Raw genomic sequence first — 23,515 nt, forward strand, 5'->3', positions numbered from 1 at the left:
CCTCTTATTTGTTCTGTATATTTTTTTTCTGCACAGTCCCTCACTGCTGGTTTGAATCAGTTGCAGAATATTAACAGTGTGTGTCAGAAGCGTCATCTGTTTTTTTCAATCTAAATATTGTCACTATTTTTAAAAATAGGTTCTGTGATATTCCTCATTTTAGGACGTTGCTTGAAGAAAATCATCTACATCAATCTTGAATCCCTTCAAAAGTTCCCCCTTCATAACAGTGCGGTGAATGGTCAGACGATGACCTACGTCATACAATGTTATGATGTAGTTTATCTGGTGCGACGTGTGCTGTGTTGTGAGATAACATTTGTTTTGGGGAAACGCAAAGGGGTTTAGTGCTCTTCGTGAACAGCTTTTTTTGCGTGCTGGAATCTAATGTTTTATAAACCGGGGACATAAAACAACACCAATAATTAAATCAAAATAAAAAGCTGACCCTCTGTGCCTCTGCTGTCAAAGCAAATTTATGTGTTATTGAAAAAAAACGCATTTTCCTAAAAGAGGTCCATTTTGGGGCAGAGTTAACTCCTAATCATCCGGACAAGCTAATATTCATTGTGCACACCGTGGAGAGGCACTGGCCTCAAGTTTAACCAGAAACGTCAAAAGCCAAAGCAATTACTATGCATGCTTTGAACATATCCTTTTCTCAAAGCAACATTCCATTATTCTTCCTGCGCTAAAAAAAACAAAAGTAACAAAGAAGTAGGAAGTGAAATCGGACTCCTCTTTTGGTTCCAAAAACATCTGGTTTGGCCCTTGTTCTAAACAACTAGCATCCCCTCTGAGAATAACAGAAGGTTATGTGCACTGTGAGTAGGTAACAAAATAATCATTTTCAAATGTAGCTCTGTTCGAATTTGATCTAATTACCATCCCTTAAATTCAAGCTCTCAGTCGGACCACCGACCATCAAGGGCATTTTCCTCCAGACGTTTTCCTAGCTATTCATTTCTTTCTCCCCCACGGTTGCCGCTAAACCATCAGATATGTATATAGACAGTAATTGCTGCAAATTGATCACTTGTTTTACAGAAGTTGCATAAAACTAATCTCTCCACAAACTGTAATCGATGGCCGGAGGCGGCACTGGGCTAAAAAAAGAGAGACCATCCGACAGATAGGCTCCGACTCGCTGCTACATAGAGATACTCTCCTGTTCCGTTTTTGGCCACTGTCACTTCCAAGGAATTTCCTGCCATCTGTGTTCAATCAAATCCTTTCACAGATTCGGGATGCCTTGTAAATATTGGCTGCTGGATGAAGACGAAAGGAGTTTTGTACTGGTGGCTAAGACCGAAATCAACGCAAAGATAAGCTAGGCTAACAGAGATGAGCTACTGCTAATGGAGATGAGCTAGGCTACGAAGATGAGCTAGGCTACAGAGATGAGCTAAGCTACGGAGATGAGCTAGGCCAACGGAGATGAGCTACGCTAACAGAGATGAGCTAGTCTACGGAGATGAGCTAGGTTAACAGAGATGAGCTAGGCTATGAAGATGAGCTAAGCTACAGAGATGAGCTAGGCTAACAGATGAGCTAGGATAACAAAGATGAGCTAGGCTACGGAGATGAGCTAGGGCTAACAGAGATGAGCTAGTCTAAGGAGATGAGCTAGGCTAACATTGATGAGCTAGGGCAATCAGAGATGAGCTAGGCTAACATAGATGAGCTAGGGCAATCAGAGATAAGCTAGACTAATGGAGAAGAGCTAGGCTAACATAGATGTTCATGCTGCCTAGAGGGAGGATGAATGACTTTAGACCTCCAGCACCACAATGAGGTTCACACGTGTGGGTTTCAGGGAAATTTCTCGATGACTAATCAATGTATCACGTTCCCCTTGTGATTCAGTAGTTATTCCGTAATAACTTTGGTCACACCTTATCCTTTCCGGTAGCGTGACCATTCGGTAGAAATTATATTTTATATCTCCCAAAGTTATTACTGAATATTCCAGCTGAACCAATGGCATTTCCATTAGCCACTGAGGTGGTGGGTATGGTGAACATTGTACATGCTAAAGATTATCGTCCGCGAATTGTCTTAAACTCCAAGACTTTCTCTTTCATTATTGGCTTAAAGGTACAATACTCACCATTGTTTCATGTCTGTTCAAGTTGGTCCATACTTCTTATTTATTTATGTCACTCACATCCAACTAATCAAAGTCTTAATATACACAAGTTTTGTCAATATGAACATAAAATCCAAACATTGTTTGGATAGAAAGAATCATGATCATAACAACTCAACTCAATTTAGATTTTATATTGGCTATATATATATGTTCGATTTTTCTTTGTGGTCCAGAAAACACTTAGCTTTCTTTTCCTCATAAATTGTACTTTTTTAAAGAACAAGGAAAAATAGTTTTATTTTTATTTTTTTTGCCTCCTCAAATGACTTTTGTCGGGAAAAAAGTTAATTCGATAACCTAGTTCATTTATATACACTGGTTATTCTCACAGGCGAACAAACACACACAGAAAAAAAAACAGGCTCTCAAAAGCAGCATGCGCACACAGAAGCCGTTCCAATAAAGCAAGTTGTGACAGAAAACAACTTGATGCTTTGGAAAAGTGTGCCAGTCTCACCTTGAACATGTTCGCCGAGGGTGGGGTGCCGCGATGGAAGTATTTACTGCCGCCTCCCCAAACAGAGCAGCCTCTTGTCTGGCATCGAAGCGCCTCCCCGCTCCCATGGCGAGGTTTCAGCGGCGTTGGCCCGGGTTGCTCGCCGGCCCCATAAAGGCGTCCGTCACTAAGGTTGCGCCGCGTCTCGTCGGCCTGCTGGTCGGTCCCAGTCGGCCCAGTGGGCCTCCCCGATGCTCGGTGCGCTGCTTGGACTTTGCATTCAGGTGGCTTTTTTTAAGTTGAATTCTAGGACGTGGTTTGGCCGAGCCCTCCTTGTAAAGCCTGGTGATTCTAGTTTTATTTGCTTTAAAGTGGTCTGTTAACCAAGCACATTTTTGTTAGATTAACTAAGGTTCTAAAAAAGTTTGACTTAAGGATAGGTGATATGCTTATTTTGGTCAAAATCAATCGTTGCTGTGGTGCTTATCTTTTTTTACTGCCCTTCCCAGAGGTCAAGGGGCAAACATTGTCTTCGAGCATGATGAGATGTTCTCCTTGGATTTCCTGGCGATTAAGTCTGGATTTTAGTACGGTTCGCTCTGTTTTTTCTTGCTGGTCCAATATCATCATGTGGTTATTGTTGCTTAAGCTAATGACCCGATTCTGTTGTTTCTGATCATCTCGCTGTTATAACTGTTGGAAACATAAACCCTCTTTTTTGTAAAAACCTGCTTACATTTTAGGGTTTAGAATAGCTAATGCAATCTTGTATGCAATCTTTATATTAGTTTGTAAAAGAGGGGAGCAATTTATCCATTTTTTTATGTGAAAAGTGGAAATCTTACATAAGCCCCTCAGAAAATTCTCTCAGTGGCTCGTTTATTACCTTCACTCGGCACAAACTAGTGAATAAAGAGGGTGGACTGAATATGAGCGAGACCTCTGCGCGTCACGCATTACGGTTCAACAGCACCACAATCTGGAAACTCCAAAAGGACCATTCAAAGTTGGTAGGATTTACTCCACAGCTGTTGTTTTTGGCACTCGTTACTCAATGTAGTTCTGTTGTATCTCCAGTTATAATAAATTATGTGTATAAGGCTGAATTAAGGTGGACTTAAATATATATTAAAACGCTTCAAAACTGCATATGATCATTTTTTTGAGGGATTTCACGCTGATAATGAGTATCTAATGATGTGCTTGGACATCCAACTTCTGACTGACAGACCTTTTCCTTCTCTTAGGACCTGTTGTCAGATGTATTCTCTCTGGAGACAGCCTGGAGGGTTGTGACCAGGGGCTGCCACCAGGTGGTGACATGCACAAGTGTAAAGATATAATTATGTTAATTGGGGAGGACCAAGGCCTTGATTGGCTGTGACGGGTTGTCGGATGTTGTGGTGAAGAGACCTGGAATGACGGCAGCGTAAGACGCCCAGGATTCCACGGCTTTTTCTCCTGTGCTGTGACTCTTTACGCCGTGTGGTGGAGGCGTTGGTCTCTGGCAGGGTGACAATCATGGCACTGGGCGTGGAGATTGGGGCGGTTTTGTCGGGGGCGGAAGCGCTGTTGGCTGCCAACTATTTCGTGCTCAAGACCGCGGTTGTTACGGTGCCGTGTGAAGAGCCCGCTGCCCTCAACATGTGCTGCTCTCCGGCGCGCTCAAGGGGAGCAGAGCTAATCGTTTACCGACCGCCGCATTCGTAGCCACTTGGTGCGACCTCACCGGGTCACGAGGTCACCGTTTGACCATGAGAAGGCCCGGGAGGAACAAAAGATACCTGGCTGGGAGCTGCTAAAGCCGCGAGAACAATTTGATTTTATTCTCATGAAAGTTCTCATGTCCTCTGGTGCTGGTAATCCCGCTGCAAAAACACTGACATCTCTGCGCTCCGGCAGTAATTTAATACAAGTTTTCTTCTTCCCTCGCCGCGCACCTGCTTTAAGAGGATCTTTCCTCGTAGACGTTGTTATTTTTCATTTTCTCGTGCCCTCAGGCTTTACAATCATACATCTTTTACTAAGCAAACAAATAAGTTCCGGGCCTTTGCCGCAGACACAAATATAGACGTGAGTTATGAGATTTCAGAGTAGCTGGGAAAGGCTTTGGACCCCTTAATACACAACATCTGCACCAGACAAGACGCACAACCGGAGCATCCCTCTCCGAAGTCCCACAGCCCGCCGTCACACACTTGTAACTGTTGACCTGTCTCGTGTTGAAGGAGTCGAGGAAACAGATGGGCAAGTGGGGGTGTTGGGGGGGGGGGCAACGGGAGTAAAATGATCGTTATTAACTGTTTAGGTGCTGAATGTTATGATTTATGGAGCCGAAGTGCGGCCAGTTGAGGTGTCACATTGGATTTCCAGAGGCATCCGTCTTGTGGTTTTGGCAGCGTGTTGTACCTTGGGTTCAGATGTTTGTATCACACTCCTTACACCCCCCTCTTCACCCCCAAACAGCCTCCCGCTTTAAGCACAGAACTCCTCTGATCGCTCCCCTTTCCTCTCCCTAAACCATCTATCAATCTTCACATCTGCTTTTCATTGAGGCCTGCATGTCTCTTAGGACTTGGACGCATTAAACGCTGGCACAGGCACCGTCTCGTTCTGGCACTTAACACAACGCTTAGGTGACTTAAAAGAGGGAGGCGAGAATTATAGAAAATGAAGTGTCACCGAAATAAAAAATCGCCCCAGATTACCACCAATTACACTTAATAACGCTCTCCGGACCATCTGCTGATCAGATGGAGGACCGGCGCTGTCCGCGGAGGAATAATTGTACCACAAAGTGCGAGAAGTCGGGAGATTCATTGAGGGAGACAGCGACATATTTAACTACGCGATGATGTGGTTTGATCTTCACTGTCCGGACAGGAATGCTTTGTATGGTAATGCAGTCAGAACTTTGTATCTTGGGATAATGACCGTGTTGTTTCCGAGGGGGTTAAGATCCGCTAGATTGGAGACATGTGTCTGCTCCGCTTTATTAGTCATTTATTAGTCACTGGGGTCAGGGGAAAGCTTTTTTTTCATTTATTTTTTTCAGCCGAGGCACAACACTGCTGAACTTGAACATGACTCTGACCGTCAGACCCCGAGGCAGCTTGGATAGGTGTGCAGTTCTAACGCACCCAGGCTGGGGCCACCATCCCAAATGGGCAATTCTTCTCCAGTGTGCGTCAAGCGTGTCCAACCGTCCACGTTCTCACCGCCACAGAGGAGTGGGTCGGGCGCTAATCATCAGAATTATCGGCTGTGCGTTCGTTTCGCTGGTGGTTCAGCCTCCGTGGCCACAGGGGGGGGGGGGCGCACTGATCAGCGGGAGGCGGATTAGAAGGTCCTTGCCGAGCGCCATCGCGATGCATCGGCGAGTTTTGCCGCTCGCACGCGCTGCGTTGACGCGGGATTTGGACGAAGGAGGAAGCGTGACAAATGGATGACATCGGAGCGTGTTGCAGGGTGATTGGAAGCTTCTTTCCCTGCGCAACCCAGGCCCAAAAAATAATCACACGTATCCCAAGACAAGTTCTCTAATAACCATGTTTATCTTTTTAAAATAGCTCTCATTTGTTTTTGTTTTCATGTGCTATGGAGCTTACAAACTGCTCCCTTTTAATTTGACTTCTCCTCTCATATGTTTCACTGAGCTCCTCAGTTTACTGTCATCCTGCACTCATCCTCACTGAAAAGAACGTGCTGCTTTAATTATACAGGAGGGGAGGCAGACTGAGCAATAGATACCATGTGATGAAGATACCACTGTTACACAGTATTATTAGACACCATGTTATCCACAGGGATCGTTACCAAAAATGTGCTTCTTTCTTTTTTTTTTTTCTTTGTGTGTGTGTGTGTGTGTGTGTGGTGTTTTTAAGAGGCGAACAACAATAGAGTCCTTATTTGTGCTTGCGTCTTTAACTGTCAATGCTGACATCAGTGGCTCTTTGTGAGGATGAGCCAGCACATCTGTAGCCGGTCTCTTCCCTGAACACATCATTTGCCCCCGGTGCTTCTGGCAGCGGCCTGCCTCTTTCCTCCTGCCCCTGCACCCCTGCTCTCATGCCCCTTACAGCATCTCAACCAAATTGGGCCTGAATGCTTGCAACTGTGTTTTCTATCACAGTAGGTTTCGCCACCCTGCTCGTTCCAAGGTGCTAGCTAGAATTGGACTGAATAGTAAACTCTTTTTTTCCTGGAAAATGTGAAAGAATTAACTGTAAATGTGAAGATTTCTTTTAAATTACTGTGCTTACAGATTGTTTCCTTGAACTCCTTGTTTCTGAACTAACCTTTGCAAGGTGACTAATTTACTGACTTTTTTAAAAACCTGTGTGATGTTGAACTTGAAATTAGTTATCTGGTTCCTTGCCTTAAATGGCGCATCGCTATGCTGCTTTGCTACTTCCCCTCCCCCCCCATTGTTGGTCTGTGAAACCAGCGGTAGGCAGTACTGTGTCGCCAGTGAGCTTGTGTAAGTGCACGGAACAAAGACCCATAAAAACATTGCACTATAGTGGTCAATAAACTCAATTTCACACAGCGGCATTTTTGGAACGGCTCACGTTTTCCCGGGGAACTACGGTGCCATGTGAGAAAAAACAAAACAATGTAGAGTATGATGAAAGCACATCTGCTGAACAGACCACCCGCGAACTCGGCACAAATTTAAAAAAAAAAAAGTTCATCGATCATTCACTCTAACGCATCTTAATTCCCACTAACTAACACACTCTCTCTCTCTCTCTCTCTCTTCTCCTGACACTGCTGCTGGAAGGCTGACATTTCCCCCTCTCGACACACGATGCTCCTTCGGGCTTCCACCTCTGGATCAATCCTGCCTTCGAAAACACACAATGAAATGTTCAGCGCTAAATTACCGTGGCGCATTCAATATAAACCAAATTTGCCGTTGGGTGCCATCCAAGCCACCATATGTCGAGGAGCCTGTTTCCCCCAACCAGAGCATGACTGATGCTGTTAATCCAACAAAGCTCTAAATCACTGGAGCGCTAGCGTTCTCCTGCGAGAACTTTAACACTCTGCTAACACTCTCTGCTCTCGGAGACTCTTAAGAAGGTGTCTCTCGGGTGGAGCAACCCGAGTCCACTCAAGCTTTGGTAGCGGCCATCATGGAGGTTGGATACGGGAGCAGCACAAAGGCCCACCTGGTCGTATAAGAGCCGCTCATTGTCTCTCTCTCTATTCCGGCCAATGGTTGAGCCAGATATTGTAATGCCTCACCACTACTTAGTGCGCGTTGTAAAGTTGTGGTGAAGTAATCCGTGCAGAGCAGAGGGTGAAGTCCTGCGAGCCGTGTTGAACACACACACACTCGTACAATCCCAAACAAATGCCAATGTTGCAATGTTGCTGCCCGATGTATAAATGGAGGTTAAAGCAACATATTTTTTGAAATACCTCAGTGTTCTCGTTTCCACTGCCTCCAAGTTATTAAAGGTTTAAAGTCTTTGTTGATTGTTGTAGATTAGACAGCATGATAATCCAGTAATCCAAGATTCCCAAACTTCTGACCCAATGTTCAGTGAGAGAAGATCTCGTCGAAATGCAAACAACCCTCCAAGAATGTTGAGGGCCAAAATGAGCATTTCTATCGTGAACCATCTGACCATCAAATATATGTACAAGATTGTGAATGTAATCAGAATATTCAGGTTCAGTAGTCAGGCCTGAAACCATACTCTCAAAAAACAGAGCTCTGCCTGCAGTTCAATGAGTTCTCAGTGAAGACTCGAGTGACATCTCCCATCATGAAGGAAAACAATGGCCGCATTATTTGCGAGTTGTGGTGGAAATGATCTGCAGACAGGTAATCAGCGTTGCGGGGTCCCCCCCCCCGTCTTTTCTTTATGTCCAACTCATTCAAACGGTGGACTTTTCCTGGCGAGCATCCGCTCTCTGCGTGGTGAAACGCCGAGCATTGTCTCATAATTCGGGTTACATTTACCAGGCTTCCCGGTTCGGGTCTAAGTGGTGACCGTGGTGTGTGTGTGTGTGTGTGTGTGTGTGTGAGAGGGAGCATGTGCATTCAGTCAAGGCCCCGGTTGACCGACTGCCAGGCCATGGAGTGCTTTTTTGATGGCAATGGTTTTATTTGGTTGTTTTTTTGCGTGCATGTTCATGGACAGTCAACGCCCGATTGAGAGATCTATTAGTCATCTCCATCGTGTCACCTCAGGCGATCCTGATTGAATTACCGTCGACTGGAGGCAGAAGAGCACTTGGCTTCACGTCAGCGGGCCTTGAAACGTTCATACAAAAAAAACCCAAGGACGAAACAATCCCAAATTTATTATAAACACCACGACTTGTGTTGCCTGAAAGCAGAACGTCGTGCCTTCCCGTTAACGGCCGCTGAGTGAAACCAGCGTTGTTCCGACGCCACCCCTCCGGCTTTGCGTGGCCCCCGCTCTGCCTTTTCACCGATTCCTTGTGCTTCAGCGATGACCCGCGACGAGACAAACGCAGAGGAGATTTTAACAAGGAGCCGTCAGCTGTGCAGAGATGCGTCTTACAGGGAGCGTGACATGGATCACAAAGCTCCCTTGTTTTCGCTTGTCTTTTGTTCGTCTTTTTAACCTTTACACCCCCCCCCCTCCCTCCTCCCCGCCCCCCTGCCCCCCCCCCCCCCCCCCCCCCCCCAAGCCCCGCTCTCTCCCTGTTACTGTTTACTCTCCTTTTCCATTTGGTACTCATGTCGTAATATCTTTCCCTCTTTGCTGGTCCCTCTTCATTGTTCAACGTTTGCACGAATATTTCTCTGACTGTTTCAAAATGTAGTTCATCTTTCAGCTTATTCATTCCCACCAGTGCCATTTCTTCTTTTCTTTCTCTCACCTACAGGGTGCTTAGGTGACTTTATTATTTAATAGCTCATAGTGTGCGATAACATTGTCAATAATACCATTAGGACAAAATTCAATTTGAGAAATTGAGTTAGGAAAGTTGGAACAGGGGACGAGTGGCCGCCTACACACCCGAGTGTGGGGATATCAGCTTACCCCTCACAAATATTTCTTCATAGACGACCCCCCCCTCCCCCCACCACCCCGGCCCCCCTCCGTTCACTTTCATCTCTCTCTCCTGTTTCTGTTCCCATTCATAAAGCCTTTATTTCTTCTTAAGGTTGAGGTGATAAAAAATGATGAGAAGAAAAATGGCTGCAGTTGAGCCAATAAAGTAAACAGAGCAGTTTTATTTTAGGAAAAAAATGTCCTCATCTAACGGGTAATACGCAAATATGATCCATTTATTTGCTCCACCGTAAACCCTTTTTTTTCTATTTCAGAAAAAAAACGTTTAAATGAAACATCATTCTTTATCCAAAGCGAGCCTTTTGTCCTTCACGTAGTGCCTTTAGATCTGTTCCATCTCACTTAAAATATATTAATTTTTTTTATTAAAAATCAGTGTGAAAAAAGTGAGGTCAGCATTATTACAAAATGTTTGCTTTCATAAAATTAGAACCACTGGTGGTAAATCTTAAGGGACAGCACATGAAGTCTTTATTCATACATTGGTTACACTTTTACTGGCTGGATCTTTCGGGCACATTAATTGGAGTTTGTTTATTTTAGCAAAATGGACGCATCGCCATTTGGAACACAATTCCTCAATCGCTCCAGCAATAATATTTGGCAATAAATCTCTCGGACTTTATTCTTACCGTCATCTGTTGGCCAGAGAGCTCTCCATATATCACCAGAAACTACAGTTGTGGCAGCCAGCAATTTTCCCTCAAGAGAATATGGATAATCTAATAGGATTTCAACATGTCACGGATGGCGTGGATCCCATTTAAAGTGATTGTTCTTCCAGGGCAGTCAGTAGGACTCACTGGGTCCCCCGCCGCTCGGCCCCGTTCTGAATGGGAGAACGACGCCGGGTCACCGCTGAGCCTCACAAACTGTGGATTTATTCAGTTATGTGATATTTTCTTTCTGCTCTTCTTTCAGCGAATGCTCCCTACTGCTCGGAGAAGGATTTGGACGACGAGCTGTGCGATGTTGAGGGCACCCTGATGCGTTGCGGGCAGAGCCTGCCGCTGCTGGTGGGGGGGCATCTGGGGGGGCTCTACACCCAGAGCCTCCACGGCAACAGACCTGCGCCCGACCTCATTCTGCAGGACGCCCCTCACCAAGACACCAGGTAAACTGTCACTGCCGCTTCGACATCATTTTCTTCCCGTTCCACCTCTAAATGTTCCCTGTCGGGTTTTGTGTTACTAAATGTACGCAGGTACAATCTGTTTTTCATTATCTTTGCTACACACATATGTAGCTGGAAAATGTTTACCCAGCCTCGTAAAACACGCCGGTGGGGTCCAAAGTACAACATTTATGTTATACTAATGCAATTCTCGTGTTGTGAATTCTCTGACTACCGTCGGCCCCCGTGAGAAACAATTTCCAGTATAAGTCTCCGATGTGGGGTTTGTACCTCCTTTCCCCTCGTCTTCCGAGTCTGTCAATATTTTCTCTATAGCCAAACAGGAAATGGTGCTCCTGCATAGAAAGAGAGGGTGGTGGTGGGGTGAATACTTCATGAACAACAACGATGCTAGCGATAGCTCAGTGTTCCCCCCCCCCCCCCCCCCCCCCCCCCCTGTCGCGCTCGGGGGAAGGGACAAAGACGATACCTTCATGAGACAGCCCCGGAGAAAAGGGAGCTCTTCTCACATCACTCAGGGGCTTTGGACAAAATCCATAATGAGCCAAATGACAGGAATGATTATGTAGGAGATCACAGCGACGCATGGAGAAATCTGACCTGGGTTCCCCATTCAGTGGGGCAAAGATTCCCACCATAATACACAGTATTGTAAACGATGACCCTTCATAGGCCGCAATTATGCCACCAAAACAGGTGACTCCCTATTTATCCCCAATATTGGGTTGGGTTTAACCCCTTTGTGTCATCAAAGCCTGTCAGACGGACACACTAGCCAGTGGCCTCTCGGTCTCAGCAGCCATCCGTCCCTCCCCCCTCTCTCTATTCTTAGTCATAAATGCCCATTCATATCCTTTCACTACCGCGAGATCCTGTTTCATTTATTCACGTAAGCACACTGGATCATGAGCGGTGGATTCTACCCGACGAGCGTTTCAACGGAGTGTCACGGAATCTTACGTTAATGTTTGTTTCCACCGAGGTCCCTTACGGCGCATGAAAGACTTGGTTGTGTTATTTTTAATGTAAAACTGGGAGAATGGTCGGAAGGAGGTGGAGGAGGAGGGCTTAGCGAGAGGCTGTGCCGCCAGTGGGGAGGATGAAACAGCCAGCGTCTGTCATCGGCCGGCGAGCTAATAGCGCTCATATTCCTCTTTGTGTGTTTTTTCTCCTTACAGATCCTCCACTGCCTTCCAGAGCGGCCCGGGCTGCGGCGGTGCCAACGGGACTCGCTCCTCACTCCTGTACCCCGTCAAACAGGAGAACTCAATGGGCTACAAGACCCCCGACTCGGCGTCCGGGGCCCACGGCACTTCTCCGGCCGGGTTTCAGAACTGGCGGGCGGGCCACGCTTTGGGCGCGCCGAGGGGCGGTTTAGCCGGCGCGGCGCATGTTAGCGGCGGCGCTGACGTCGCCGCGTCAGGCAACGCGGTGCAGCCGTTTAATAATGAAGATGGCTCCTCCCCGCTGGCTTTGTCCCCGACTGGCTCCCGTCATTCAGCGCGGCTAGTCAGCGCTAGCAGTCTGAGGAGACGCTGCCTGTCCCTAGCCTCGCCGTCCACCTCCGCCGCAGACGCCCCGTTGGTCACCGGCGCCGCCTCCTCCGAGGAGATCAACATCACCGCCATCATCTGCTCCTCCTCCCAGATGTCGATGGTCGCCCGCGTCAACGGCTTCCGCACCAACCTCTCGCCCAACCACGCCAGCAGTGCCGGCTTCTCCTCCTCCTCCTCCTGCTCCTCCTCCTCTTCGACGTCCCCGCTCTCTAACCCCTGCTCGCGGGAAGCCCCCCGGAGGCCCCCGCCTCACGACAGCCCCCGGCAGGCCACGCTGCTGGAGAGCTGTCAGCTACCCTCACCCGCCACCTGCCTGCTGTCCCTTTCCTCCTCGTCATCGTCCTCCTCTTCGGTGTCATCTGTGGAGCCCGAGCAGGGGCTGTGCGGGGAGCGGGGCTCTATGCTGCCGGGGCGTGGGGCCGGAGGAGCTGGCGGGGGAGGTGTGGGAGGAGGCGCCGACGGGTTGGGGCTGCTGATGAGCGGGGCGCTGATGTCTGGGATGCTGCCGTCGGGGCTGGAAGTCGGGCCTCTCCTTGACCGCGGCCAAAGGTCAGGGGCCGCCCTCAAACAGGAGCCCATGGACGATTTCTCGCCCAGCGAAGACGAACTCTTTCAGCACCACTATCACCACCACCACCACCACCACCACTTGGGGGGTCGCAACGGGCACCTCCGGCAGCCCCACCACCCCTCTCGCCCCGCTATGCCTCCACCCTATCACCTTCACCAATACGGGGGCCCCGGGGTCGGGGTCGGGGTCCCGCAGCACCACCAGAGCCTGCAAGCGGGGCCGACCTCTTCCCTGGGACTCAAACCGACCTCCTCCGGAGGCCCTCCCGGGACTCACGCGGCCCCGGAGCGGGAAGACGTCGGCGGAGGAGGGGGAGGAGGAGGAGGAGGAGGAGGAGTAGGAGGAGGAGGAGAGGGAGGAGGAGCAGCAGCAGCGGTTGACAAGCAGGTGTGTCGCTGGATCGACTGCAGCGCTGCGTACGAGCAGCAGGAGGAGCTTGTGAGGCACATTGAGAAAGTCCACATCGACCAGCGCAAAGGTGAGGACTTCACCTGTTTCTGGGCCGGCTGCATTCGTCGCTACAAGCCCTTCAACGCCCGCTACAAGCTGCTCATTCACATGAGAGTCCACTCGGGGGAGAAGCCCAACAAGTGTATGGTGAGTGATCGCAATCCGGTCCAATTATTCACGTGCCAGACCCCCCCCCCCCCCCCAAAAAAAATAAAACGGACCCCTGTGGTCAGTCGTAGTCACAACATGTTTTAAATCACCTCATAGTCAGCTGCCCAACTTTTACTAATCTTTGCGTCTGTTTTTAAATGATTTGTTTGTATTTATTGGTTTATTATGAATATAGTTTGTCCCATGATTTCATCAGCCTGTTAAAGATGTTTCTCTGTTAGAATTAAACACCAGCACATATTTCCCAAAAGAAATTCGGCCCCCTCGAGGGGATTTTTCCTCAAAAAGATGAGCGTCCGTTGTGTCCAAAAACAAGACTGGACTTGCTTCACTGCTGATTACTTTTCAACAGAAACCTTTATTTTGTTTTGGTTGAGAAACCGCTATGATTGAATTTTTTTTTACTGCAACAGGTAACGTAAAAGCAGCACTACCTCGTCCCGAATAAATAGATTTGTGGTTGTGTTCTATACAGGTAAGGCTCCAATTCCACCAGTCACCCCACTAATCACTGTCAAGCTGTCACTCCCCCGCCTCCTTCAGCAAATGGAAAAAACCCTCCAACCGTTAGAATAATTTAGTCCAAATACACAATTGGTCCACAATTTGCGTAGGGAGAAGCCATGTTTATTTTCTCGAGCACTCTGTTTTTTGAGACGGGATGCAGATCATGAAAAGCTGACACATATGGTTAACATAACCAAACAAATGCCTACACTTGATCCTTTTAGATGTCCGAAGTGGTTCTCTTCCAGCTCAGGAACTCCCCCAGATACTAATTATTGAAAATCTGAGTCTGCAATAACAGCTACAACACCTCTTTTTTTTTTTTACCGCTCTGTCCTTTTTATTCTTCCAAAAATACATTTTTTCTCTCTTTTTTTAAGTGGCTTGTCAAACTTGTCCATGGCCGTTTTCTTTGGAGTCGGATCCCAAATTTAGATTCGAACCGATCGGGATTGTTTGGTGTCGCCGGCTGAAAGCCACGGAGACACAACTGAGATCTGCTGTTCTGGCCGCCCTGCGTCACCGCGGGCCGTTCCTTCCACATTGTGCGTTGCCCGGGTGATAATTGTCCTTTAGGAGTGTGTCATATTAGAGGCTTTTCTTTGTCGCTCTTCGTGGGGATGTGCGGGTGTGGCTTCCGGCGCTGTGACACACAGCCAGTGGATGGTGAGGAAATGTTTGTATGTTCATATATAGGTGCATGCCGGAATGTGTCACTCTGAAGATGTGTGTATGTGTGTGTGTGTTCGTTGGAGATGTTTGCCACATGTGAGCAGTGGAACAATTCGGCCCAGTGTGGAGCAGCCGCTGGATTCTGTCTGCCGACATGAGGCACCGTGAAACCCTCACCTCCCGATCACCCTCTCACACACACACACACACACACACACAGCCATATAAAAATGGAGATATTGTTCCCATTGAGTCTCACAATAGGAAGTATTGATTCCCCGAGTGGCGAGCGCATGGGCTGTGACGCCGCGGCGTGTAAACAGAAAGGTGAAATGTTTTGCAGCTTGATTCAACACATCAGATCAGCTGAGACTGAACGTGTGTTGATCTGGGACTCGGGCGGATAAACTTGGAGGGCCGGAGAAATAAACACGCTCTCTGTATGTATTTGTAACAGTGTTTGTGTGTAGATTTAAGTAAGTACTACGTACTTAGAAGGCAAGGGGGGGGGGCCCTCAATATGCTGATGTATCCCACTATAGTTTTCCTTACATTTTAGTCCCAACCACCACTTTAAACATCAGTTCCATCAGCTGTTTTGTTACTGCGGTTAGATGAGAATAACAGTGTTCAATACCACTTTGAATTGATTTTACAAAGTGTCATAATGTAAAAAAACAAAACCCAGACTCCACCCTTAGAAAGATGTATTATCTCTGTGAAGCATCACAAATGATTGGGTGATACTTTTTCACACAAACAGATTTCATTCTATCTCCGCCACAACATGAAATACAGCAAGTTGGTGGCGAACGCAAAAGTTCTAATTGATACAGGCCTCACGTTGTCAGGAATGCAGAAGAACAGCTGCCAACGAGGCGTTGCGCCGCGTGACGGGCGCTCTCTGATTTTAATCACTTCGAATTCGAATGAACACAAAAGGATCCGCTCCTTTGTGTAGAGCGGTGTGGAGCATGAGACATTTTGCTTTTTGGAACAAATGCTGCAGAGGAAGGAAATAAAAAAAACCGAGCTAATCCCTTTATTATGCTTCCAGCAGCAGATATTCCGACGGGCGCTCGTGAAACACGGCTCTCCTCCCATCCAACCATAACACGTCCCTCCTACCTCTCTCCCCTCTGTACGTGTGCTGTTATCTCCTTTTCCTCGTTTACGTCATGCTTGCGTCCTGGCAGGAAAGAGTCATCTCCACAAGTCCATACCCCTGCATGAGCCCCTCACAGGCTGGACCTGGCTCATGTTTTGAGAAATCCTCTGTTCATTCTTTAATGTAGATGGCCGCGTTTCTGGCTCTTAAAAAAAAAAAAAAACGTCGGCTCCCTTTTACAGAATAAGTTTGGTTCCCTCTCCCCCCGCTGATCATGGCGAGCCCCCCCCCGGGGGCTGTTGTGTAGGGCATGCAAGCATTGCGAAGAGGAAACAACATAATCTCCCAGCAATATCCTGCTGTGTTTCATGCCCTAATTCGCTTGTTGTTTCAGTTTATTACATTTTCTCGTCTGTGTCTGCATAAATATTAAAAATATATCCAGCGAGGCCTTGCCCCGACGTGGACCCAGACTTGTATGTTGTTCAGCTTTTGTCAGCGGATTTGAAGTGTCTGAAGGATGGCCTGCGAGCTCTGAAGGTCAAATAATATCCTCCTGAAGCACGAAGCCGTCTGCGTTCACAGGGCACGGCGGCGGGTGCAATTTTGGGTCAGTTTGACTTTTTCCGTGCACTAAAACAACAGTTATGTTTAGGACAGCTTCTGTTGGGATGAAGGATTGAAGGCATGAGACGCAATTCGGGGTTTTGTTACACTGCTGTTTTAATATGATAATTTCAAATCTTTATCTTTTTAAACATATTTTAGGTAAATTGTGCACAGTAGATTGGATACACTATTAAGTCTTCATTGTATTTATATTATAAATTGTATTTTTTCACCTGGCTGAGAATGTATGCCTATTAACTTTGATTTAAATCTTGTTAAAGTAAGGAGGTAAGCATTCCGCTGCATGTCCATAGAAGTTTACATTACCACTTGTTTTTGCTGTTTTGATTGAAGTCTCTGGTTTCCTCTGCCAGGCTCCGTACCGCCGATGTGACGTCATCGACGAATCATTTCAAAGCAAAAGAAACTTCATCTATTCCTCCATAAAAGGCTAGGCTCGCATACCTTAGCGTTAGTCATATGTTAAGAGCCAAAGGCGTGACAGAAAGCCACCGCCCGTTTCCACGACGATGAAAAAGAGCCAGCATTAGCTGCTTAACTGGAACCCGTCCAAACACACACACACACACACACGCATGGGAGCGCACACGGACAAACAGCAAAATACACACACTGACGCAGTCAAACCACTTGTTGAAGGGAAGTTGGAAGGCTCCCTGAAAACTGGTGTGAAACCAGCAAAAACATGTACTTAGATTTAACCGGGCTGATTCTTTTGGAGTGGCAGGAAGCGCTCGGCACCAGACGCCGGGACGGCGCAGCGCCAAGATGGGTGACGTGTGTTTCCAGAGTAAAAGGACTCCCTTCAGTGAGCCATCGGCTGCCATTAGCTAATTAAAACCGAGGGTTCAGCACGCGGCCCGACTCTTTTTTTTCCCCTGAATGCCGCGTGAAACCGGAGCCGTCCGGGGTGCGGGTGGCGAGTGGCGTTGATATTAATGTGTTTGCGTTCGCCGAGGCCTGTCCGCACAACTTTAAGAGGCCGCAATCTCAAGAGTTTGAGCTCCGGGGGAACCGTCGAAGCCCCGAAAACCCGCCTGAGCCCACAGAGGCTCATTGCAAATTTTCTGCAAAACATTTTTGTAGCCCGTCATTCATTCCACAGCTGATTTAAAACACACGAGCGCCTTTTTAGTGCCGAAATTGTAACACGACACACGAGGAACCCAGGAATACACGAGTGAAACGAAACGTGCCGACGCTCGGCGTGAGAGGAGAGGCTCAGCGAGACCAGTCGAGGTCAACGGGCGAAGAGAAGAGCGTTGATTCAGCATGTCGGGATTAACCGCACGCTTAAAAAACACAGGTCCCCGAGTCTGTTTAAAAGGGACCTGAGCGGTTCCGAGCAAAGACCTGGCAGCGGTCGACTTTTAGCACTTTGTCAGAAAGATCCGGCGCCTCTGCTGCCCCGTTGAATCGCTTCCAGAGGGACATTTTGTCAGCCAGTTCCCCAGGCAAATGAGTTGATCAGGTAGCTCGAAAGTCTTTAATTCAATTCCACAGATCCGTAACGCTGCCGTGAGGCTGTCCTCCGTCTTCCACGTCGGGTCGGCGTTTTTTCTTTTTTTTTTTGCTCGTCATGCTCGCGGCAACACAACGCCGTCCATATGCGATGCTGGTATGAGGAAACCTCTGGCGGCGGGGCTCTGCGACTGATGTTTTGGCATCGGAAGGAAAGCCCTGGATGGATGTGCCTTGCTTGTTTTCCTTGTCGAGTGAGCGGGGCCAACTTCTTGTCAGGCCCGAAAGAAAGCTTTCCAGTCAATCTTTTGCAGTAATGTAGTCCAGCACTCCTCTCCTTCACTCACACTATCGATCATTTAGATCTGAATTCAGGGCTGTGCTAGTTTGGTTCAAGCTTAATTGCTTATTTGATTTAAAGTTGTACATGTTCAACTCGTTCAACTTCGGTCCCTCGCGGTCTGCACGGTGCCTATCACCATGTCAACGGGGTTTTGGGGGTTTTAGTCGCGAGGCCAAACTAGGATTCCCTGTGGATACAACGTTTTAAAGAAGAAACGTAGCCTTCTTTGCATTGCAACGGACTGCTCAGGACATGCTGACCTGTTCCAAAAAGTGTCAGTTCACATGTCTTAAACTGTGGCTCAAAAGCTGCTTTTGCAACTGGATTATAACTTGAAATTACAACTAGCGCCAAACAAAAAAATGATAGAATGAGCTGGAAAGAAGTCAGCAACTGTCTTTAAGAAGATACTAATGCACGTGCATTGTGGACTCCCATGTGAGGACCCAGGGGAAACTTGTTTCCCTCTTGTGTGATTAGGACTTTTAGAAGGACAGTATTAGTATAAAATGCTCTTTAAAAATATGTAGCCACAATGAATCCTAAGCTATAAGATCTAGAGCTAACTTCCCTTGAACCTCATAACCAGGTATCAAAGCATGCAGGTTTTACTACATGTGATACACTCTTAATTGCATTTGTCTGGAATGCGATATTTTGATTTTCCCCATTTCCTCAACATTTAATCACGCTATGGTATTGGAAACCCAAAGACCCGAGGCTGGGGCTGGTTATACGCTGCAGAGATTGTGTCATAATTGTGTCCCATCCAAAACCGTAATCAGTTTAACCTCTTTGCAGAGCCGGATCAGGTTACTTATACATCGTATGGACGAAGCCAGGGCTCTCCCTGGTGTTCGGGGGCCTGCTGCAGGGACGCAAAACCCGGTTCGCGCGGAGGGAGGATGGACGGAGGAGAGCCGGGGGGATCGTCTGGTTAGATCATGAGCCTTTTTTTTTTTTTTTAGGAAAACCGCCCATGCAAACAGAGCAGAGAGAAGCTTGGCCTTGTTTTGTGCCACCGCAGCCACCCTGTAAACACACCCACCCACCAACCAACCACGCGTGTGTGTGTGCGCGTGAATCTCTCAAAGCACCCACATGTTTGTTTTTGTGTCTTTTTTTTTTCTTCTTTCTGCTGACTCGGCAGCGTGGCAGAGGCCACCGCACCGAAACACGAGTCCGGGGCAACGCCACAACCCCCGGGGCGCGTTCACATCGCCCACCTGAACAAGCAGGCCGCTTGTACACAAACAGGACCACTCCTGCCTCAGCGTGTAAGGCGGCGCATCCCTCCACCCAGCAGCCGGACCCACGCCGGATATATACACACACGCGTACAACACGTATGAGTCGGTACCGTGCAAAATAAACACCGATAGCAGTGTGGGTAAATGAGGTTGCGAAAGACGTCTTTTCACGTTTAGGGTGTCAAGTTTAAATTATGCGCCGCGGCGTTCTGTGGTCGGGGTGCCGGGTTTAATTTGCACGTTTGAGGGAGAAAAAAAAAATGAAGGCTGGAAGAAACGCAGCCAGGCAATTCAGCTCCACTGATGTCACCCCACCCCAGAAAAACTGCATTTTTGCCCAGAATTCATCACACGGCGTTGAGCACGACAAGCAATTTTGGTAAGCGCTGAATGAGGACTTGAGAGCGTCGGTGAAGCATAAAAAACTCAAGTGTTTGTTTCAAGGTGACCAAACATTCCGAGCCGGAGACCTGTGATTGTTTACAATATGTCGACTTTTCAGTGTGTTTTTAAGTAAATAAATAAAGAGTGACAGAGTGAAGAGAGATCCGAATGGAAGGATCCAAGAAGAATAGTGCCGGTTGGATGGTGGCGTTAAATGGCACATATATCAAAACGGTGGAGTCTTCTCCAAAACCACATCTCCTAAAATGATTGATAATGAGAGAATAAAATCCGGAAAAACGGGACCTTAAATCATTTGCATTGGGACATGTAAGGACACGAACCACAGAAGGATCGGTTTTCATATAACCCTATTTTATGATTGTGTGACCCAGAAGAGCTGGCACTGCACGGACTCTGATGTTTAAATTGGGATTTACCTCTCCCCCATAGAGGTTTACACCCCAATGATCTCTAACTGTCTCCAGAAAGAAGCCCTCTCGCTTTCTGCTCAGTTCCTAAAACATCTGTTTCACATTCAGCCTGTTGAGCTTTTGGAATTGGTTTAACATCGATGTAAAAAGGTTTACGCTGGATTTAGAACCAGATTGGTTCAGTCATTCGGGCAGAATTACGGTGGAAGTAAAAAAGCCTTTAAGTCGGAGCGTATCCCTTCCTTTTATCCCTTGTTCTTCCCGCTTTTCTCACAGCGTTGATCTCTCAACGCTTTTGCCACGTAGCAGCTGTCATTCAGACCGCTCTGCATCCGCGTCATGGGGCACAACCGACAGCAAGCGTGCCAATTCTTTTCTAGAAGGGGGGGGGGGCCAAGAAGCCGAGATCTCAGTCGTGCGTGATTTAGAACACCAGCCAGGAAACGTATATTACACGTGGATAAAAGCGCTATATTGTAATGTGCTAGTCTCTTAACTGGCAATTTGGCGTAGGAGCGGCGGGCCGGGACTCGTATTACGTCGACCACAAGCATGCGCCCCGATGAGAAATCTGAAGGAAACGTCCCATGAAAAGGTTTACTTAGAATACCAGTGAATGGTAGGAGTCCGGGGACTCTTGCCGCTGGCGTCCGTCGTAATTGCACAGGAATGGGGAGTCGGTTTTCGTACTCAAATAAACGCGTTTTCCTACAGGGCGGCGGGGCACAAGCCCGTCAGTGTGCCCCCCCCCCCCCCCCGAGTAATCGAATGTGAATAGAGAGCCAAATACTGAAACGTGGTGAATTGATTTATTAAAATGTGAATGTGGCGTGGGTTTTGACTCGACGCCGTGGAACGTCCAGCACGTTGCGACGTCCACACAACTGTGAACTGGACCATGAGACGCCGAGAGAGCAGAAAAGAACAGATCTGATCGAAGGGCACCGTTGCACCACATTTCTTTCGCAGCAGTTCTCCTTTTTTGTTGTTGTTGTATTACCCAGAAGGCTTTGTGGTCTGGTCGCCCTCCAGAGTGTTGCACGAAATGCTCTCTCCTCCCATACGCCCCGCTCGAGTTGTTATGCTGGCGTTGATCGCAACGCCGTATTGACCTATTGTTTAATTCTGCTGGCCTGTTTTCTGTCTGAGCGCCATAGTGCTTCTGGCATGGAGGTGTTTGGCTTGGCAGCTCGCTGGGCTTCTTCTTCTGGGTGTTTTTTTTTGTTTTGTTGTTGTTGTTGTTCTCAGAGTTATGGAGTCGCTCAGTGTATGCCACGGTAGGTCTTCGGACCCAGCTGTGTCAACTCCTGACCGAAAGCTCTGACCCGAAAAAAGGGAGAGGGGCTTTCATTTCTTTCCCCAACCAAGTCTTCACGTCGAATGACACTAAATGTCAATGCAACAGAAAAGAGGATCCCGTTTTCATTTAATAACCACAGACCAAAGAACACTTTCACTGGAAATCAGATACTGACAGTTCATTGGATTTTCTGAATGGAGACTCTGTATTTCTTTCTTTTCAAAGCCTGAGCGGGTTTTTGTCAGAGCAGAAGCATCTTTTCAGAGCTGTGGCAAAAATGAAATGCAATCACTAAATACTTAACAACAACTTTCTTTATTTTTGACATTACAGTATAAGTAGACAAGGCAGGTTCAAATAAACAGCTACTTCCCTTCTTAATTTGTAATTTTGAGCACTATGCTAATATAATCAAAAGCCGCAAAAAAATAAATAATTTAAGGAAGAAAAATCCAGATAAAAAGATCCATAGGGAGAGGGAGCGCCAGAAGTCAGACGATGGATGATAGAAGCGATCCAACAAAAATATCACTTCAAGTCTCTGCTCAATCGTCGCGTAGGACCCCACAGTGTGTGTCTTAATAGTCCAACAAAAGACAGATCACCAGCATCCATTAAACATAACATTTATTGCCATCACCGGCTGCGTCGACCGGCCCTCGGTAGCTGAGGAGCTCCGCGGGCACGGGGGGGGGGGGGTTAAAGAGGGACGGGAGGGAGTGTGAGAGCGGAGGCAGGTGTGAGTGAAAGGTGCTGGACAGATTGAAGCCCGCGTGTCAGAGGAGGCCGCGGCCCGCCGGCCCGTCAGGCGGCATCATTGACTGCCAGTAACATCAGTCCGAGGCGCCGCCTCGGAACGCGGATCATGTTTAGGATTTTCGTTGCGTAACCCCCCCCCCCCCCCCTACCGGTCCGGCCTTTTTTTTTCTCGGGCGGGTTTCGGATTTCGTGAATTCGTGGTTTATAATTAATGCCTTGATGGGTTCTAATGGCCGCGGCGCTGGAAGCTTTGTGTTGCTTTCTAATCAGCGGCTCTAAATGTTTGGGATTGGCTCGTGAGAATGAAGCGCTGTCTCCAGGTTGTTTCTAGGAGGGCGTTTTTGAATGGGAGCTCAAATGAACCATCCGTCTATTACCCAGTGGGTCCTCAAACACTAAGAAATATACCTAACCTTGAGTATGACGATTTAGGCTTTGGAAGATGAAGTGTTCACATGACATTGTTGTATTGATAATTATTTTTTTCCACTTTCTTTAAATTTCTTGGATTATAATTCCTGAAATTTATTTGTAAAATGTATTTCATGGCAGCTGGTGCATAGAAGTATGTTTTTCTCTACGTCGGTGTGAAAAGTCGTTTCTCAGGACCAGAAGGAGAAGGTACTAAGAGTTCAGCTGAGTAACGCTGCACACGAGACGTTTCCTCTTCCTCTTCGGTCTGCATTCACCTCTCACCTCTCTGCCCCCCTCCCCCCCTCCCCTCCTCCCCCCACCAACCCTCCTCCACCTGGTGAACCGGCAAACCAGGAAATCACATGGCGGCCCCTCTAATCTGATGCAGGGCCGCGGAGCTGGTAGACATTTGAGCGCAGGCCTGTGAATCACAGCAGGTTAAGTGCTTCCATGAAGCCGCGCCGTGTTGTTGTGCCCCCACCCCCCCCCCCCCCCCCCACCCCACCGCAGGAGCAGGGGTTCCACTCCACTTCCTCCTCAATCTCCAGCAAACACTCTGTGAGAGGGACAAAAAGCAGCTGGGAAGGCTAATTATGTGAGCAGCCTCATTTAGTCATCATACCAATGCTTCCTGTTGTGCCATCCACATAGTTTCTAAACCCCCCCCCCCCCTCCCCAAACTATTCAGGCATGGGTGCAAAATGGCTGTTCAGAACAATTT

The 23,515-nt window shown here is 47.7% G+C and overlaps 1 protein-coding gene across 2 annotated transcripts in view; it reads left to right on the forward strand.

The window, feature by feature from the left end:
• LOC119216381 (zinc finger protein GLIS1) overlaps positions 1 to 23,515 on the forward strand; it is a 56,050-nt gene that overhangs the window by 12,195 nt on the left and 20,340 nt on the right. For both annotated transcript variants that reach the window (XM_062563284.1, XM_062563285.1), the window contains exons 3-4: positions 10,571 to 10,763; positions 11,963 to 13,508. In XM_062563284.1, the coding sequence (XP_062419268.1) occupies positions 10,571 to 10,763; positions 11,963 to 13,508 (1,739 nt within the window). The remainder of the gene's footprint in view (positions 1 to 10,570; positions 10,764 to 11,962; positions 13,509 to 23,515) is intronic.

This window comes from Pungitius pungitius, chromosome 7 (genome assembly GCF_949316345.1).
Source record: "Pungitius pungitius chromosome 7, fPunPun2.1, whole genome shotgun sequence".
NCBI lineage: Eukaryota > Metazoa > Chordata > Actinopteri > Perciformes > Gasterosteidae > Pungitius > Pungitius pungitius.